Raw genomic sequence first — 17830 nt, forward strand, 5'->3', positions numbered from 1 at the left:
GATCCTTTTGTTCCATCTCAGCTGAGCGTTTGTCACCCCAACCTGATCTTTGTATTTCTCCTGCATCAGCCACGGTTGCTGCAGATCACTTCAGAATTCTTAGCAGAAACAAGATGCAGGCTTGAGAAGCATTGCAAGTCAAGACAGGTGAGTAGAATTGGCTCCAAGGGCTTAAGAGGGACTTAGCCAAAAACTATTCAAAACAGGTTATTCCATCTGAACTGGGACAGCAGACACCAAGGAGAGAAGGGACTAGGTTAGATTTGTGCAACTTCAGCCTTGGTGACTATACTTGCTTGTGAAACGCTACCACCTCTTCTGTTCCCTCCATCCCTACCCACTCCACTAATCTCTTTCTGCATAAAATGTATCTTTATCCATAGATGCAGGGTACCAGTGGCAGAGGATGAGGAACAACTTGGGGTACAGAGATTATAGATGTTTTACTTACGAACTTAAAAAATGAATTTGTCGATCATCACCACCCCGCCCCCATGTAGGCTGGGTCACTCCAAAGGAAAGCGCTGATGGCCCAAGACCCCCTAGAAGGAATCCCACCACTCTGAGTTTCTCTCCTTCACCTCCCCGTTTTGCTGCCCTCGCCGGCAACTTTCCCCTCTCACTCTGAGCTGCACGCACTCCCGTATCCCCCCTCCTAAAGCTACTTTTCAAAGACATCCTTCCGGGCCGAGCAAAACCCAGCGTGCTCTGTATCCGGAGAGGCACTGGTGCTCGCTTTTATCCGAGAGAAAAAAACTGCCATTTCCGAAAAGAAAGGAAACCGCTCGAGCGTTCTGGGCTCGCAGGCGCGCCTCGGAGGGGGAGGAGGGAAGCGGAGTCACCGCGCCAAGAATCGCAAGCCCCGCCCCCGCGTGCCGGCCTCGCCCCGTCCTGCCGCCACCGCTCGGTGCGCGACGCCTGGTCCTCGCCCGGCACCCGCGCCCTATTTGGTCAGTGGGGGCAGGTGGCTGGAGGAGAGGCCTGAGCGGTGGAGGGGACTCCCAGCGGGTTTGGGTGCGCAGAAGGGCTGCTTTCGCTGGCGCAACCGTCACCACGGTTGGAGACCCACGAGGCCGCCGCATCCTGCGCTCAGAACAATGGGACTCGGCGCGCGAGGTGGCTTGGCCTTTTTCATCGTTGGGGCGCTGCTGGTGCTAGCGCTGCTGAAGGTCGCAGTGGACAGCGAAGACTCCGGGGGTAAGTGGCTGCAAGAGTCGCCAACCCCTGTTTCGGGAAAAAGCGCGCTACCCAGCGGGAGTTTCCAAGTGGGGATCTGGTTGGGAGGAAAGTTCTGCATGTCTTAGGCCGAACGCAGGGGGCCAACCTGAAGGTGACTAGATGGGGTTAGGGGAAACTGAGGCTCCTGCTGGTCTCCCACCTGCCCGGGAGCCGCCTGCAGAGGAAACTGTCCGGTCGTTCCCCTCGGTTTTTCCACAAGCGGCGCTCGCAGGCCTGGAGGAGTGCGTATAACCTGTTGAGTTACCCGAAGGACGGGCCTTCAGCGGAGGGCTCAAGTTAGTGTTCCAGCCTTTCCCTGAAGTTAATGTTTTCTGGGAGGTTAGTTTACCTAAAGCTTCCTTTTGTAAACAAGATTAGGTGGATTGAAAAATTTGTCTACTGGTTCCTTTGGAAATTGTCTACCAGTTCTTTGGGGAACCTTTCAGGAGTTTACCCCGGCGTTTTATCGTCCAATTGTGTAGCATCAAACAAATTATACTCTTAATGTGCCCAGATGCTTCAAGTGAAGACTTCGGGGCCAATGTAGCTGGTTGGCAGGTTTTGGGTCGCGCGCCCTGCCCTCCTGCGCAGGTGAGGTTTCTGCCGCGTGGAAGGGCGCCTCCTGCCCCTGGTGTGTGTGTGCCTGAAACCCGCCGGGGCGCGCATCAGCTGTGCAGCCGGAAGATCACAGCTGACGATCGTCAGGCGCCCACAATGTCGTCAAAGTCATAACAGTGATTTTGACATTTGTTTTCTTGAGGGAAGGGGGTTTCCAGTTAGGCCCTTGAGCCTTTGGGGACTTTTTAAAAAGTTCTTTTTGACTAAGGGAAGGAAGCTGGGAATTGTTTAAATTCCATTTTCTCTCTGTGAACTATTACAGAAGTCGGGTCACTGGGTAGTAAACTAGAATAAGATTCTTTAAGTGATTCAGGTTTTTCATAGCTTCAAATTCTATCCAACTGCTGTGTATTTAGCCTTAGATTCGTTTTATCCAGCAAGTGATAAAGAAAGAGCAGTTTGCAAAACCATATGGTTCAGGCACACCTGCTTTTGCCAGAATAATCTGGGTGAGACAATAACAATTTTTGTTTGTTTTGCTGAATGAATGTTTTTGTTTGTTTTGCTAAATTGTACATGTGACAAACTGGCTTTGCAGATCCAATTTTGAGATCATTTAAGAAAAGGAGGCTCAGTAAATCATGTCCATATTTTCAATATTATGCGATGTTTTACTGTAAAAGTGAACAATCTGGAATGACACAATACTGGGGGTGCCAAAAAATGTATACACATGATTTGCATTCATCCTTTGTTATCGGTATATACTGAGTATTACAATTTTAATAGTTTTCTCCTTTCTTAAAATACGTATACTTTTTTTGCACCCTCTGTATATCTTAGTGCTAATTTTACACCAATATTTATGGGGAGCGGTCTCCATTTTTTTATTTGTTACTTTGTGAAAGTAAACCTTTTTGTTTCTCTGATGAATTACTGATTAGAGAAACTGAGTGTCCTTGCTTTTCTTTCTTTTGCCTTTCTAACACACTTTTATTTTTTTTTTTTTTTTGGCCCTATTTTAATACTTATTGTTTGACTGTTCTGTTTGTTACTTAATGTCTCACCAGAGGTTAGTGCTGTTTAAAAACTTGGAATGAATGCTCTACTATACAAAAGGCTTTATTTCATGAACTAGTATAACCAACATAAGCTGGAATCCATTTCTACAGACTATAATGTCACCTTGAAACTAGTGTAAAAAAAGAAGATTCTGTAGAGGATTTCTCAAAAAAGCAAGTAAATGTCCTAGTCTTCATGTACAGTGTGTAATCTGTGTAAAGTGTCATTATGAAGTGCAGTGATTTTTAACAGTATGATTTTTAACAGTCATCCTAGAGCTTATATACTCATAGCTAATTTTCACTAGGCACTTTTCCTGTATACCTCACACTATGCTAATTGAAGTCCATACCACATCCCATAGGATCCTCACAGTATTGTCCCCATTTTATGAGGAAACTGAGGCTTGGAAATTACCCAACTTATTCAAAGTAAAACAGCTAATACATGTTTGATTTCAGAGACCAGAATCCAAACTCTTAATTCACCATTTTGCCACTAAGCTATATTAGATGATGCTAGCTTTTCTAGTAGATAATGCTTAAGTCCACAATACTACCATTGTCCAGAATATTGTGGGAGAAGATAAAAAACATTACTGAAATTCTTTTAAAAATATCCTTCACGGTCTGTTGCATAGTTTTGTAAATATCCTCAGTTGGAGGAGAAGGGGACTATGTACAAGTCAGCAAACCAGCAAACGGGATAGATTGTGGTGCTGCAATAGGAGACATAAGAGAGGAGAGAAGGGGGAGGCTGTTATGTAGGACTCTTGGTGGCCAGTGACAGAAACCCACCTTGAACAACCTTTGGGGAAAGAAGAGGCTTTATTGACTCTTGAACCAAAAAGTGCTAGGATTAAGGTGGCTTCAGAAATGCTGTATTCAAGAGTTCATATAGGTTGCCAGGAGATGGTCATTTCTGGCTCTTTTGATTACATCTGTCAAAACTCAGGCAAGCCATAATTAAACTATTCTCAGACTGGTTTGGGGTGGGAAGAATATGACACTCCACATTACAGGAACTTTCTAAAGTGAGTCCCAGGCTTCCAAAGCCACCATAATGTGTACCCAGTTAGGAAATGAAATTACTCCTAAGTGAGTCTGTGCCACTTCATGAATTGAACTTCCTATTTTTTTCCACTCAGTGCATTATACAATTGAATACTTGGTCTTTCTGTCAAGTAAAACAATGAACTCCGTGTACTTAGCGTTGTCCGTGACATTCTTTGTCTCTTAGGATACAAAAACAGTGCCTGCCCACAGCAGGTGCTTAATAAGTATTGAAAAAAGAAGAAAAGTTAGTAAAGCTAGAAAGATTCTGTCTTCTTTCTCAAGCAAAAAATGAAAAATAATAAAAGATTGGTTGCCAGGAAATCATCCCTCATAAGAATGACAACAGAAGGGAGATATAAAAACAGAAGACTCTTGCAGTAGTCCAGGCAAAAGATAATGGTGCATGGTGTGGAGATTAAGTACACGGATTCTAGATCTATTGTGGGGGAGGGGGAAATTGAAATCACTTGCTAATGGATTGGATAGTGGAGTGAGGAAGAGGAGGAATCAAAGAATGACTGCTTGGTTTGGGGGTTGAAAAACTGGTAATGCAACAACTGGAAAGACTGGGGGAGAAGCAGGTTTATAGTAGAAAATCAACAGTTCCATTTTGGCACTCACATGTATGGGCTTTGGAATCAAACAGCCTGGTGCAGATCCAGACTTTTCCACTTACTAGCTGGGTGGCCTCTGGGAGCTCAGTTCCTATCACTGCAAAACAATATTCCTGTCTCAGAATTGCTGGGAAGGTTAGATGAGCTAATGCAAGTTACATGCTCCCCAGGAGGCCTGGCATGTACTAAGCTCTTCATAATATTGGCATTTATTTGATACCTACTGCTAAATAGTATAGTCTACTGACCTTGATCTTTTTCAAGTTTAATCTTCACATCGGATCCTTTTGTGATAAATGGATTATAGTTCCATCAAGAGGAAGAAATTTGCACATGCAGTAAAGATAGATCCTTCTAAGTTGTTATTGCTTACTTTTTGTACTCTGAGGTGTGTGTATGTTTTGTTTTGTTTTTGTTTTTACGGTGAGAGAGGGCTATCTTTGTGAAAAGTACATGATAATACACTTGCTCTCTTCTCATGTGGTATATGTTTTTAATCTTCCATTATGCAAGGACCCGAGGTAAATAAACCAACTGAAAAATTGCTTAACTGAGGCTTAGAATTCATCTAAACCTTTTCCAGATCTTAAGGTACTAATTAAAATTAAGAGGCATACTGAGAAGGCTTGCAATTAAAAGTAAATTCATCTTCTCCCCATTGTATGAAGTTCATCTTTCCATTGTGGGAAGTTAGGGGTGTTGGTGGTACAAGACCTAGGGGCCCTCCCGTGATGGTCCACTCCACTCAGAAGAGCAGAGTTATAGTAGCAGAAATCAGTTTCTCTCTCGCCAATCACTGTGTCCTTGTGGGGTTGAATGAAAACTTTGGCCAAGCTATTGTATAAATTGCCAGTGGCTGGCACATAGTAAATACCATGTGTTTGTCTTGAAAAAAAAACAGTAATACAGTTCCAGATTTACTGACAGTTTTGTGTGTTGTTTTTTTAATTATTAGTTTCAGGTGTACAAAACAATGTAATAGTTAGACATTTATACCCCTTACAAAGTAATAACCTTCCTCCTCCCATCTACTACCCCTCTGACATCACACACAGCCATTACATTTCCACTGTCTCTATTCCTTATACTATACTACACTTCCTGTGACTATATATATACATTAAATTATAGTTGACGTTCAGTATTATTCAGCTTCAGGTGTACAGTGTAGTGATCAGGCATCTACACCATCCCTGAAGTGGTCTCCCTAATAAGACAAGTGTCCAGCAGATACCCTATAAAATCTTTACAACATTATTGATTATATTCCACAAACTGTCTTTCGTATCCCCATGGCAATCTTGTGGTTACCGATTGTGCTTTCTAATCCCCTCACCTTCTCCCTCATCCCCACCCCATTCTCATCTAGCAACCCTCAGTTTTTTGTCTATATCTCTGAAACTGTTTCTGATCAGTGTGTTCATTTGTTCTATTCTTTAGATTCCACATATAAGTGAGATCATGTGGTATTTGGGCAGTTTTATGTTTCATAGCAACAGTGGCAAAAGTAGAACTTCCTGTGGAATAATCTACCCTCCCCCATAACACCACCACAATCTGTTGCCAGAGTTCTTAGTTAAATATTAAATGTGCTTTGATCATAGGGTATTTCTTTATTTTTATAGGATCCTCAAGCGGAAATCCTTCCGTACTAGTTGAAAACCCCACTACTGAACCAACAGGTAAGTTTAAAAAAGTTGAAGAAATGGATTTTCATCTGTCTAGGATACATAAAGTAATATCAGCCAGGAAAGTACATGAAAGCTGGTATACTGACCTGTTTTAACCATCAGTTATTCATCCATCCATGAATCCCTGAAGCTTTCCTCAAGGGCTGCTGTCAATTAATGGTAGTCCACTGGGTGGACAGCCTTTCTTAGCCTAGCAAAGATGTGAATACAGTCTAAAACTGAAAGCATATTAGAAGTTCATACTGAGTTTTGAAGCACGTTTTTAGGTATAATGGTCTTGCACTCTGCCTATAGATATGAAATGTGAATATGCAAATCTGCTGGTGAAACAATTCACACCAAGCTGGTCAGCCGTGGCAGCCTTAATTTGCCTTGGCAGACTCTAAGTAGACCCTGCTTACATTTCAATAGTCAGTCAGACTTCAACCCCACCATCCTGCTTTCTGAGACATTTTCCCTGTGCTTTTAGTTTGGAACAAATAGATTTCGTACTTGGAATTCTGAGTTTAGTAGCATGGAAAGATATAGGAACCAGGTTGATGTCATAAATATCAGTAGTAAACCATTAGAGCATGTTTCTTGTAAACAATATTTAGGTTATCTTCTTACTGTCTTTATTCTTCAGAGTTGACTGGTTGGAATCATGATTTTAAAATACATAAACAGAATTTAAATATAAATATATATTATGTATATATACATATAAAGGGTATATATATGCACACACACATATAGAGGATACCAAAAAACTGTATACACATTTTAAGAAAGGAAAACAGTATTAAAATTGTAATACTCGATATATACCAATAACAACAGATAAATACAAGTCACGTTTGACTCCTGCATTTACAAGAGGTGCTCAAAGAGGTTACTATCGGCGTCCAGACACTTCTGATCATGGAGAACTGCTTTGAGCATAGGTAATGTCTCTTAAAATGTGTACGAGTATACCTTTTTTTGGCACCCCCGGTATATGGGAATGTGGTAGAGAGTAACCTTGAAGGGCTGCTTCTGATTGGGTGGGCAGGGAGGACCTCTCTGAGGTGGGGTCATCTGTGCTGAGACCTGACTGACAGGATACAGCCCTACAGATACCGGAGGGAAAAGCATTCCAGGCCGAGGCATAATTGATGCAGGTACCCTGAAAGTGAGCCTCTTGTGTCCAAGGAACACAGGCAGGTCGCTGTGGCTGGCACGCAGTGGTGGGTCCAGACTTTAGTTACATTATCATATATACATAAAGGAAATTAGGAAACAAATACAGTATTTAAGATCTAAAAGTTATATTTTGAGACATCAAAAACATAGTAGAGCAGGCTCTAGAAGAGGAGGCCGGAAACGTGGATTCTGGCAACTTCGTTAACTACTATGTACCTGCATGTTCTCTGTATCCCCAAGACAGCAGTATAATAATATAATGGAACTGCCCTGGTGTTTTCTTTCCTGAAGTACGCCTCTATCCTGAAGTCGTAATTAAGAGCCCAACAAAATGCTTCCGATTCAGACCAAGAACTGCTGCTGTACTTTGTTATGATGTGAACTATAAACAAGAACATTTAACATTTTAAGTCATTTTAAGGGTTAGAGATAGGAGGCTGAGTCACCAGCCTGTTGTATGAGTTCTGGGAAAACCCAGAAAACTGTGAATGTTGGCTTAGTTTTGTGGAGGTGGGTGGGAAGAGGAGGTCGTGATGAGTGGAAAGATAAACAGTGGGGGAAGTATGTGAACTGAGAAAACATGCAAAAGTCTCAGAAACTCTTGAGAAATACAAAACAGCAACAGAAATAAGAGAAAAATTAAAGACTGAAGCATTTTTTAAATACGTTTTTTGTTTTCAAAACCAGGTAAAACAAAAGATGTATAGAAGATAAACCGTAGCCGCCCCCATCTCCCCCTGGATAAGTAGGCCTAGGGCAGAAAAGCCAGCTACCTGACTCTTGGTTCCTCTTGTCTTTCTATAAAACCTGTGAAGGGTCCAGTACACATTGGGGACACAGTGGGTCCTGGTTGACTCTGAATTCTAGTGTGAATAGGAGAATGCACTCAACTCGGATTGAATAGATGACACTTCTTTTTGTTATCTTTTCCGTTAAATACTCCTTTTTCACAGAAAGCTGGCAGGCTAGCTCCGGACTCTCATGACTTCTTTGAAACTAAAATTCAGACTTACCTCATCATGATGAGTAGGAACTGCATACAGATTTCGCAAGAGTCACTCTCCCTCATGTATAAAGTTCTTAGGAAGAGACTTTGTCTGAGGTACTGATTATCATTAAATAGTAATTAATATCAGCATTAACTCTTTGGCTCTTCATCATTTTGCTTGTCACTTTTTTTCTTAATATGCAGTTTTGTGTAAAATAAAACCACGTGATAAAAAAGTCTAAACATTACGTATGTGAAAATAGTAAAATGCACAATACCAGTCTTCTTTTCTTTATTGAGCCCCATGCAGTCCTTTTCCCAAATGTACTTTAACAGTTAAAAGCCAGACTCATTATTTCCACCTGAAGATCTGCTGTTGTATTTCTTATCTCACCTCACTTGTAACCACCATTCCTATAGTGTCTCAGGCCGGAAATGGTTACCAGTTTCACATGCATCCTTCCCCAGCACAATCCATATATAGTATATATGCTTTTTATTATCATAAGTGGATAATGCTCAGCTCACTGTTCTCTGCCTAGTTGGTCTCACACCTCATCCTTCGTAATGGCTGCATGGTATTCCCTGGTAGGGATGCAGCATAACTCATTCACCCAGTTCCCTATTCATGGACATTGAGGTTATTTGCAGTCTTTGCTATTTCAAGCAGTGCTGCAGTGAGCATCCTTCCTGGTCAGTTTCGGAATGCTTCTGCCGGGGCACCTGTGGTGCTTTTTCTAATGGTGAAATTGCTGAGTCAACGGTGTATGCATTTTAATTGGTGATATATTGCTAAATTTTCTGCCAAGAAGATTATACCGTTACCGTTTTATTCCCACTGTCAGTATTAAAGGTACCTGTTTCCTACAACCGTGACAGCACTGGGAAATACCAAACATTTTAATACTTGCCAATCTGAGATGTGAGTTATAAAGTCTCACTGTTTGGTGTTACATTTCCTTAATTATGAGTGGAGAATATTTTCATATTGATTTTGGAGATTTTTTGTTCTTTTTTTAAACAGTTTTATTGAGATATAATTAGGAAATCATACAATTAATTCCTTTCAGCTGTACAGGTCAGTCCCAGAAACTCTTGAGAAATACGAAACAGCAACAGAAATAAGAGAAAAATTAAAGACTGAAACATTTTTTAAATACATTTTTGTTTTCAAAACCAGGTAAACACATTTTAAGAAAGGATATATTCATAGATATGTACAACAAGTCAATTTTAGGACATTGTCATCACCTCAAAAAGAAACCCAATGCCCTTTAGCTATCATTGCCTTATCCGCTACCCCACCTCCACCGCTTAGCAACCACTAATGTACTTTCTGTTTCTAGATTTCCTTATTCTGGACTTTCCTATAAATGGAGTCATGTAGTATGTTGTCTTTTGTGACTGGCTTCTTTCACTTAATATGTTTTCAAGGTTCGTCAAGTTGTAGCATGTATCAGTATTTCATTTCCTTTTAGGGCTGAATAATACTCCATTGTGTGTCTATGCGCCATTTTGGTTATCCATCACTGAAGGGCATTTGGGTTGTTTCCACCTCTTGGCTATTATAAATAATGCTGCTAATAAACATTTATGTGGACGTGTTTTCATTTTTCTTGGGTATATACCTAGCAGTGGAATTGCTGGCTCATGTGGTATCTCTATGCTTAATGAACCGCCAGACTGTTGGCTGCACTGTTTTACATTCCTACAGCAGGGTATGAGGATTCTAATTTCTCCACATCCTCATCTACATTTGTTATTATATAACGTTTTTTATTCTAGGCACCCTAGTGGGTGTCTCATTGTGGTTTTGATTTACATTTTGATGAGTAAAGATGTGCTTTTTTGATGAGTTCTTTCATATGCTTATTGGTCATTTGTATGTTTTCTTTTGAGAAATGTCCATTCAAGTCCTTTGCCCATTTTTTAATTAGGTTTCTCATTTACTAGCTTATCATTTTGTTAGCTTGTCTGTGTCTTTTTATTCATTTCTGATTATAAAAATAGTGTATAGTTTTTATGGCAATTTTGGAAACTATAGCAAAGTCTTTTTTAAATCATTATTCAGATTACTTTCACGAAGTATTTTTAGTTTTTTTAAGCTCAAACTTAACTACGTAAGTGCAGTTTCTTAAAATGAGAACTAACCTTCTGTTACAAAACATTTCATTATGGTTACATCTTATGACATGAAAACAACTAGTTGAAAAGTGACAATTTTAGTTTATTACCTAATCAGTACGAACTAGTTTGACTGCTTTTTGTTTGCTTTTTTTTTCCTCCACAATGAATTTGATTCACTAGTTTTAATATTCATTGCTTTGTTGTATTTTGGGGATGATTAAAAAGGGAAAATTTGCATTGCTGTTAAGTAAATTTGGGCAAGTTACTTACCCTCTCTGTACCTCAGTTACCTCTGTAAAATTGAGCTGATGAAGTAATATAGCCATCTCATAGGATAAATGAAAGAACATGTAAAGCAGCTGACTTTAAAAGAGCCCCTGGCACAAGTGAAAATTAAATGTGTTTTTCTTTGCACTGCGGCCAGAGTGACCCTTTTTTTTTCCCAATTACTCTCATGCTATTTTTTTAAAGATTTTTATTAAAATATAGCTAACATATAATATTATATTAGTTTTAGATATACACCATAGTTATTCAACATTTATATACCCAAAGAAATGATCACCATAAGTCCAGCAACCATCTGACACCACACCATGCTACCACAATATTATTGACTATATTCCCTATGCTGTATGTTACATCCTCATGACTTATTTGTTTTATATCTGGAATTTTGGACTTCTTATTCCCCTTCCCTTTTTTCCCCTCCTTTTTAATTTTTCAACTACAGTTGACATTCAGTATTATATTTCAGGTGTACACCATAGTGGTTAGATATCTATATAATTTAAGAAGCGATTGCTCTGACCAGTCCAGTACCCACCTGGCACTGTACATAGTTATTACCACATTACTGAGTATATCCCCTATGCTTTACTTTACATCCCCGTAACTATTTTGTAACTGCCAATTTGTACTTCTTAATCCCTTCACTTTTTTTACCCTGCCTTTAACCCCTTTCTAGTCAATCCCCCTGATAAATCTAGTACCCATCTGACATGATACATAGTTATTGCAGTATTATTGACTATATTCCCGATGCTACACCCTACATCCCCATGACTACTGTGTAACAACCAATTTGTACTTCTTAATCCTTTCCCCTTTTTCACTCACTCCTCCAAACCCCCTCCTGTCTGGCAACCATCAAAATGTTCTATCTGTGAGTTTTTCTGTTTTGTTTATTTAGTTCTTTAGATTCCACATATAAGCGAAATCACCTTGCACCTGTTTTTCTCTGTCTGACATACTCCACTCAACACAGTACCCTCCAGGCTCATCTAAGCTGCTGCAGAAGGCAAGAACTCACATATGTATGTATGTATGTATGTATATCATCTGCTCTTTATCCATTCATCCATCGATGGACACCCAGGTTGCCTTCATATCTTGGCCATTTTAAACAGTTCTGCAGTAAACATAGGTTGCACACGTGCCCTCGAAATATCATTTGGGTTTCTTCAGATAAATACCCAGAAGTAGGATTACTGGGTCCTTCTTTGTCTCTCGTTATAGCCTTTGTTTTAAAATCATTTTGTCTGGTATAAGTATTGTCAACCCAGCTTTTTTTTGTCGTTTCCATTTCCATGAAAGATCTTTACCCATCCCTTTACTTTCAGTCTGTGTTTGTCTTTCAATCTGAAGTGAGTCTCTTATAGGCAGCATATGGAAGGGGCATGTTTTCTTATTCATTCAGCCACCCTATCTTTTGATTGAAGCATTTAATCCATTTACATTTAAAGTAATTGTTGATAGATATGGAGTTATTGTCATTTTGTTATTCATATTTTTTATCTTTTTTTCATTTTGAAGAAGTTCCTCTAGCTTTCCTTGTAATACTGGTTTGGCGGTGATGAACTCCTTTAGTTTTTTTCTTGTCTAGGAAGCTCTTTATCTGTCCTTCAGGTCTAAATGGTAGCTTTGGTGGGTGGAGTAATCTTGGTTGTGGGTTCTTGCTTTTTATCACTTTGAGTATTTCATGTCACTCCCTTCTGGCCTGCAAAGTTTCTGTTGAAAAATCTGCTTATAGTCTTATGGGAGCTCCCTTGTACATAACTAACTGCTTTTCTTTTGTTGCTTTTAAGAGTCTTTGTATTTAACCTTTGGCATTTTAATTATGATGTGTCTTGGTGTGGGCCTCTTTTGTTTGGAACTCTGCACTTCTGAGTATGTCTATTTTCTTCATCAGGTTAGGGAAGTTTTCTGTCATTTTTTTCAATTAGGTTTTCAATTCCTTGTTCTCTCTCTCCTTCTGCTACCCCTATGATGCGAATGCTGGTACACTTGATGTTGTACCAGAGGCCACTTAAACTATCCTCATGTTTTTAATTTTTTTTTTCCTTTTTGCTTTTCTGTGTTGGTGTTTCCTGCTACCTTCTCAATCGCTGATTCAGTCCTTTGCTTTATCTAATCTATTGATTCCCTTTAATATATTCTTTATTTCAGTTATTGTATTATTTCTGATGGGTTCCTTTTTTAAGTTTTCTATGTCCATTTTCATGTTTTCTATCTCTTTGTTGAAGTTCTCCCTGAGGTGATTGAGCATCCTCATAACCAGTGTTTGGAATTCTGCATTTGGTAGATTGCCTCCGTTTGTTTAGTTCTTTTCCTGGAGCTTTGTTCTTTTATTTGGGACATGTTACTTTGTCTCCCCATTTTGGCTGCCTCCCTATGTTTGTTTCTATGTATTAGGAAGGGCTACTGTGCCTCCCAGTCTTAGTAGAGTGATCTTAGTAGTAGTGGGTGTCCTATGGGGGGCCCAGTGGTGTAGTCTCCTTGGACACCTTTGCTGGCTACTGCAGATGTGTCCCTTGTGTGGGTTGTGTGTGCACTCCTGTTGTAGTTGAGCCTTTGTTGCTGTTTGCATGTCAATGGGGGGATTGACCATCAGGCTGATTGGCTGGGAGAACTCTCCATGATTACGGAGGAGGAGCTGTTGTGCAAGAGTGACCCTACAGAGCAGGATTCACTTTATCAGGGCTCTGGTGCCTGCCCAGTCTGTGCTTTGGGTGTATCATCCTTGGAAGTGGCTGGGTGATGCTACGGCTCATTCTGAAGTTGGCCACGGTGCATGTAACCCCCAGGGCCTCCTAGAAGGGGCCGTGTCACAGGCCAAGTTCAGCCATAGTCTGTGCCCTGCTCGGGGCCACCTGGTATGAGCCACAGAACAATTTGTGGATGGCTGCTGCCCATGCTGGGCTTGGAAGTGCCTCAAGAGGCCAAGTCAGGATCCGAGGCTGTCTGTCGCTAGTGCTGGGCTTAGGGCCTCTCAGCCAGAGGTACAGGGTATGCTGAAGCCAAATGCTGCTTGTTTGAGTTTTGTGAACCTTTGAGAGACTTTAGGAAAGACCATGACATCAGCCAAGACAGGCTGTTTGTATAGAAAACCCACTGGAAGCAGCTTGGGTGTATCTGAGAGTGGGTGGGGCAGGGTCTCAGGGAGTCATCAGGGTGGGGGCAAATGAATGGTGTTAGATTGATGGAGACTCAGATATGGCAGCTGCCTGTATCTGCATGCTGGGAGGGGAGAGAAGTCAACAAAGAAACAATGGCTTCCAGCAGCTCATCCATCTGGGAGAAAGCTTCCCCTCCAGCCCTTGCTCTGAAGCCAGACAATTCAGTCCCTCCCTGTATGTTCCTGGTGCCTTTTGAGCTGCTGCCCCAGCACTGGATCTCAGAGCCAGTGAGTCTGTCAGTGAGTAAGTCTGTATGTGGGCCTTTTAGGAGGACTTACTGAGACTCCGGCAGCCCTCGTCTCACTCAGCTACAATGTGGTCTGTCTTGGGCTCTGTGATGCAGGGAGTGCTTTAGCCTTAACCTTGTGTTCTAGGATTCTCTCAGTGGTGTCTTGTCCGTGAATACTTGTTAGTTGATCTTGTGGGGGATCAAAGTCAGGAATGTCTTAAATCACCACCTCGTTGACATTATGCTCAGTAATTTCTTAATATATGCAAATATGCAGCCACTGCTCTTTGAATTATTTTTCATCAACGTGTACAGGCATACCTCAGAGATACAAGTATTGAGAGTTCAGTTCCAGACCACCACAAAACAGTAATTCACGATTTTTTTGGTTTCCCAGTACATATAAAAATCATGTTTATACTGTAGTCTTTTAAGTGTGCAGTAGCATTGTCTGTAAAGAAAGTACATATCCTAATTTAAAAATACTTTATTGCTAAAAAATGCTAACCATCATCTGAACCTTTAACAAATCATAATCTTTTTGCTGGTAGAGGGTCTTGCTACAATGGTGATGGCTGCTGACTGATTACAGTGCTGGTTGCTGAAAGTTGGGGTGGCAGTTTCTTAAAATGAGACAACAATGAGGTTTGCCACATTGGTTGACTCTTGGTTTCACGAATGATTTCTCTGTGGCTTGCGATGCTATTTCATAGTGTTTTACTCACACTGGAACATCTTTCAGAATTGGAGTCAATCATTTAAAACCCTGCCATTGCTTTATCAACTAAGTTTATGTAATATTCTAAATCCTTGTCATTTTGACATTCTTCACAGCATCTTCACCAGGAGTAGATTCCATCTCAAGAAATGACTTTCTTTGCTCATCCATAAGAGATGTTAACCAAAGAATAGGTTTAGGCCATAATAAAGAACAAAAAGCATTTGAGCAAAAAGGATTGCAGTCCAGGAGATGTAGATTCAGGTAGCAACCCAAAATGAACTCCAAAGGACAAAGAAAGGCTGGGTTTATAAACGCAAAAACCACAAGTGCAGTTTCTGTTTAGGTTCTCTATGCAAATGAAGGATGCTGGCTGGCTAGGTTAACAGGGATTGGTGAGTTCCAATACAAAAGGGAGGCAAATACTATAAGGAGACAGTGAAGTCCATATATGTCCATGCAGCAGTTGTTCCAGGATGTTTATGGCTTGGCCTTGAGCAGAGTTTAGTAACAGCTAAACTCTGAGCAACTTAGTAACATCTCCGGAATGAGAGGTACATTGGCCCCATTTCCTCAGTGTTCTTCCAATTCCATTTTAAGTGACTCTGTCCGCAATGCTTATTCTATTTTCTCCATTATGGGAAGCAGCTCCTCATCAAAGTTTTATCCTGGGGAGATTGGAGCAGTTCAGTCACATCTTCGGGCTCCACTTCTAATTCTACTTCTCTTGCTATTTCTACCGCATCTGCAGTTACTCCCTCCACTGCCGTCTGAACCCCTCCAAGTCACCCATGAGTGTTGGAATCAACTTCTTTCAGACTCCTGTTAATGTTGATAGTTTGACCTCACCCATAAATAACAGATGTTCTGTTGACCAAAAGTTTATTTGGGGTCTTGTAGGAATGGAATCTGGGAAATGCAGATTCGGGTAGCAACTCAAACCACTCCAGAGGGAACAAAGAAAGGTAGGGTTTGTAAAGGCATAAACCACAAGGTTTGTAACAAAGGAAACTTTTCCTGTTGGCTGTCTAGCATGGTGTGATGAGTTAAAAAGGATTGGTTAGGTCCAGGTGGTGAGGTTCTGAAGTAAGCAGGTTCTAAGATGTGCCTCTATGGCAAGCATGAAAAGTCCAAGAGTTCAAGCCTCATTTAGGTCCCCCATGCAAATGAAAGATTCTGACTGGTGATCTAGATTGGCTCCTTTCAGGATGAAGAGTACAGATGGTCTTGTTGCCATGGTGAGGTTAAGGATGTGGCCTCACAGCTGGTTCAGAAGTTCACAGGTGGGATAAGTGTAAGGCAACTTCTTCATGACCTCCTGGCTCTATTTTAGTTCCCTTGACATAGGTGACTCTGTCGTGACAATTTCCATTCGCAGTTCTTAATGGCATCTGGAATGGTGAATCCTTTCAAGAAGGTTTTCAATTTATGTTGCTCAGGTCCATCAGAGGAATCACTGTCTGTGGCAGTTACTGCATTATGAAGTGTATTTCTTAAATAATAAAACATGAAAGTCGAAATTACTCCTTGATCCATGGGCTACAGAATGGATGTTGTGATGTTGTGATAGCAGACATGAAAACAAATTAATCTCTGTACATTTCCATCAGAGTTCTTGGGTGACCGTGTGCTTTGTCAGTGAGGAGTAGTATTTTGAAAGGAATCTTTTTTTTTTTCTCAGCAGTAGGTCTCAACAGTGGGATTAAAATATTCAGTAAGCCATGCTGTAAACAGATGTGTGGTTATCCTGGCTTTGTTCCAGTTATAGAGCACAGACAGAGTAGATTTAGCGTAATTCTTAAGGGCCCTAGGATTTATGGAAGGCCAAATGAGCATTAGCTTCAACTTAAAGTTACATTGGCCCCTAAACAGAGTCAGCCTGTGCTTTGAAGCTTTAAAGCTTCTCTCTTTGACTCTTCCTCTCTAGCTATGAAAGTCCTAGATGGCATTTTCTTCCAGTATAAGGCTGTTTCATCTACATTGAATATCTGAATGTTGTTTAGTGTACCCACTTTCACTAATTAGTTAGATCTTCTGGATAACTTGCTGCAGCTTCTACATCAGTACCTGCTGTTTCACCTTGCACTTTTGTTTTGGAGATAGTTGTTGTGTCCTGCACCACAAAGGGTGTGGGGAGCGAGGAGGGCGGCACAGGGTTAAGAAAGACAGTAGCCAAGAATAGGGTGCAAGCGGGGGCCAAGGGACTCCAGCCTCAAGGACTGAGCCAATGCATAGTTTTATTAGTTAGGTGAGGAAGTAAAGGAGATAAAGCTTGTCAATCTCAAGATCTGTGAATCCCATACATTATAATAGGAAACTGATTGAAGCCAATCACCCTTGCCTACAGGCAGCTGAACAGTAAGTCTCAGGATGTATGTACTTCCCCAAGGGACAAAACCTTTATGCATATGAATAGATGGAGAGCACATCATTGAATCTCTTCCCCTGCAGGTAGTGGGAAGGAATGCAGCCACAGAAGCAGAGGCTCTTCTTAGCCAGGGGAAGGTGGGGGCTGTGCCCACCTCTGTCGACCCCGTGGGTTCTCCTGTTGGTCCCCACACGGCTCCGCCTGGCTTGGGTTGCTCCCTCCATGGGGAGTCTTACCCATCATTGGCTGACCAGCCATATTTTGGGGCCAAACAGGGAGACATAAGATGCAAGCACAAAGGTGAAGCAAAGTCCCTGAAAGGATCTGTCTCACAGACTCTCCTTTCTTTAGGGGCAGGTACGAGGAGACAGATGGGTAGGCTGCTGTGTGGCAACAGACAGTTTCTTTCATTAATCCTCATGAACCAACTTCTACTAGCTTCAAGCTTTTCCTCTGCAGCTTCCTCACCCCTCTCAGTTTTCATAGATCTGAAGAGAGTTAGGGCCTTGCTCTGGTTTAAGCTTTGGCTTAAGGGAATGTTGTGGCTGGTTTGATTTTCTATTCATGTTGCTGAAAAACGGCG

At 41.2% G+C, this 17830-nt stretch overlaps 1 protein-coding gene across 1 annotated transcript in view; it reads left to right on the forward strand.

The window, feature by feature from the left end:
- Window positions 1–660: 660 nt before the first annotated feature.
- TMEM123 (transmembrane protein 123) overlaps window positions 661–17830 on the forward strand; it is a 49023-nt gene continuing 31853 nt past the window's right edge. Inside the window, exons 1-2 of the mRNA XM_019712672.2 lie at window positions 661–1197; window positions 6133–6189. Coding sequence (XP_019568231.2) covers window positions 1098–1197; window positions 6133–6189 — 157 coding nt within the window. The 5' untranslated portion in view covers window positions 661–1097. The remainder of the gene's footprint in view (window positions 1198–6132; window positions 6190–17830) is intronic.

Source organism: Rhinolophus sinicus, linkage group LG06 (assembly GCF_036562045.2).
Source record: "Rhinolophus sinicus isolate RSC01 linkage group LG06, ASM3656204v1, whole genome shotgun sequence".
NCBI lineage: Eukaryota > Metazoa > Chordata > Mammalia > Chiroptera > Rhinolophidae > Rhinolophus > Rhinolophus sinicus.